The 2,642-nt window shown below is 57.5% G+C and overlaps 1 protein-coding gene across 1 annotated transcript; it reads left to right on the plus strand.

Moving 5' to 3' along the window:
• Positions 1–398: 398 nt before the first annotated feature.
• Positions 399–2,570, plus strand: H310_12514 (hypothetical protein; the record flags this gene model as incomplete). Its single annotated transcript, XM_008879583.1, has 7 exons — positions 399–1,131; positions 1,187–1,386; positions 1,438–1,511; positions 1,573–1,705; positions 1,779–1,876; positions 1,924–2,454; positions 2,546–2,570. The coding sequence occupies 7 exons, from the start codon at positions 399–401 to the stop codon at positions 2,568–2,570; spliced, it is 1,794 nt and encodes a 597-aa protein (XP_008877805.1).
• Between the last annotated feature and the right edge of the window lie 72 nt (positions 2,571–2,642).

A 2,642-nucleotide genomic window follows, 5' to 3' on the forward strand; every position in this document is an offset into this window, starting at 1 on the left:
CGACCATGCTCCACCATAATCTCCGCTGAGCTCGCGAAATGCATGCAACATCTTGTTTCGAGTATGTTGTGGGCCCAGTATGCTGCTGTGAAGGCACAGGTCACTGCGCGGGCGACGACTTCGCTCGAGCTCCACAAGAGCAGCATCCACGTCGTTGGCCTCACACCAATGTAAGCTGCCAGCAAATAGCGAGGGCCTCTCAGCCCGCCCCCCCCTCTGGCATGTACCCTAGCTCGTCCAGTGCCGCTGGATTCGGTCCATCCACCATCATTCCGAAAAACCAACATTTTACACCCATCTCACTCCAATCGAATCCGCAACGGAAGTTTCCATGGCCCCACTGCGTGACTGTGCATCGGAGGCAGTGCCTGACTTTCGTCGCGCGGCGCGAACGAGCCATGTCGCGCGCATCGTCCCGCAAAGCAGCCGCGTCTCCCGGCGGTGTGTCCTCGTTTATCATGGCACGGTCGCAGCAAGATCGATTCCACTTGGCCACCGTCGACCACCACGACTACAACATCCACCTGTGGCAGGTTGGCCTGTCGATTGGGAACCGAGAATTGCTCGTGGACGCCGAGCTCAAGCTCGAGGCTGGTGCGCATTACGGCCTCGTGGGTCGCAATGGCACAGGCAAGTCGACGCTGCTGCAAGCCCTCGGCGACGGGCTGTTTGAAGGCATTTCGTCCCACATTCACGTCATGTACGTCCACCAGTTGTTTCACGTCGACCTGGAAAACCCAGAGCTGTCTGTCGTGAACGTGCTGCTGAGTGGCGACAAGCAGCGCGTCAGCCGTCAGCACATGATCGAGTTGCTCGAAGCCGGCCTCGAGACCCAAACGCTGCACCAGACGTTGAAGCAGCTCGAATATGAGGCCGTCGAAGCGGCCCGAGCAAAGATGGAGCGCGTCGCGATCAAACGGAGTGGTCTGCGCGGCCTCACGGCGCGGAACAAGCTGCTGGCGCTCGAGAAGGACGTGGCCGTAGCCAAAGCCGCATGGGATCAAGCCAGCTCCAACCCACCGCCTGACACGGACGACGAGATCCTAGCCGCTAACAACTGGCTCGAGTCACTGTACGAGCAAGAGGACATGTCGAACGAACCGCGGGCGCGTGAAATCCTCGTGGACATTGGTACTCGCCGTCTCCGTGGAGTTTATGGCATGGGATATGACAAGCGCATCGGTAGGACTGCCCGTGGAGCAGCACGATCGCCCGTTCCACGAGCTGTCTGGGGGGTGGAAGATGCGCGTGTTCTTGGCCCAGATTGAATTTCTCCAGCCGAACCTGCTCTTGTTGGACGAACCGACCAACCACTTGGACCTTCCTCGCATCCAGTGGGTGCAAAACTTTATCCAAACCCGGTTGGAAGGCGTGACGATTGTCACGGTGCGAGTCTCCCTTTGTCCGCGATGTCGTTACCCCGTACGTGCGCTGTAGGTCAGCCACGACCGTGAATTCCTCAACGCTGTTGCGGACATGATCATTGTCGTGAAAACGAACAAAACTCTCGGGTGCGACGGCCTCCTCTCCTGGTGGTCTCCTGCTGACATGGATGGCCGTTGTGTGGGGTAGGTATTTTGCCGGAAACTACGACACGTTTGAGCAGACGATCCAAGACAAAGAAGTGTTCAATGCTCGGCTCGAAACCAAGTTGAATGCGCAAGTCGAGAAGATGGAAAAACAAGTCGCTCAAATGTCGACGCAGGTAGAACTGTGTTCTGTTTGCCTGTCGTGGGGCACTTGTGCGCTGGGACGGCGGGCTAACGTTGGTGAGGTAGGCGCGCAGGTCGAACGACGACAAGAAATTGGCGGCCGCGGCGTCCAAGAAGAAGAAGATTGAAAACGTCGGGAACCAAAAGAATGCCAAGGGCCATCGGTGGGTCGTTGCTCTTGTTGCGATGCGCTCACCACCCGTTCGTGTAGACTTCGCGTCAACAAGGATCGCATCGGCCACTTCTTTACCAACCGAGACAGATCCCAAGACCAGTTCATCGATTTGCACGTGGTCGAGCCATGGAACTTTCCCCCGACGCCGGATGTCTCGACTCACTCGGTGCTGAGCGTTGAAAACCTCACGTTCAGCTATACGGCAGACAAACCTCTGCTGAAGAACGTATCGTTCAACATCCACAAGGGCGAACGAGTAGTCTTGATTGGATGCAATGGCACAGGGAAATCGACTTTGATCAAGTTGCTGTGCCAGTCGATTCCGGCCCCGGCGGCGGACTGCATTAAAGTGCCTCCCCTCGTGCAAATTCGAGCGCTGACCCAGGACATTGTCGAAACTTTGCACCACGAGCCCAAAACACCGCTGCAGCTGCTGAACGCGGAAACGGAAGAACTCGGGCGCAAACACTTGGCTCGGTTTGGACTACGAGGGGCGTTTGTCAGTGCCGCGCCGACCAACACGTTGTCTGGAGGTCAGGCCATGCGACTCGCGCTCGGGCTCATCACGTACCCAACTTGTCCGCAGCTGTTAATTCTCGATGAACCGACCAACCACTTGGACATGAGCAGCATCGGGGCGTTGCTGGAAGCGTTGAAGGGATACCAAGGCGCGGTGCTTTTGATTTCGCACGACGTGCACTTTTTGCACGCATTTGAACCCCAAGCCGTGCTGTGGCTCACGAAGCGGGGCGAAG

Source organism: Aphanomyces invadans (genome assembly GCF_000520115.1).
Source record: "Aphanomyces invadans strain NJM9701 unplaced genomic scaffold supercont1.40, whole genome shotgun sequence".
NCBI classification, from domain to species: Eukaryota; Oomycota; class Saprolegniomycetes; order Saprolegniales; family Verrucalvaceae; genus Aphanomyces; species Aphanomyces invadans.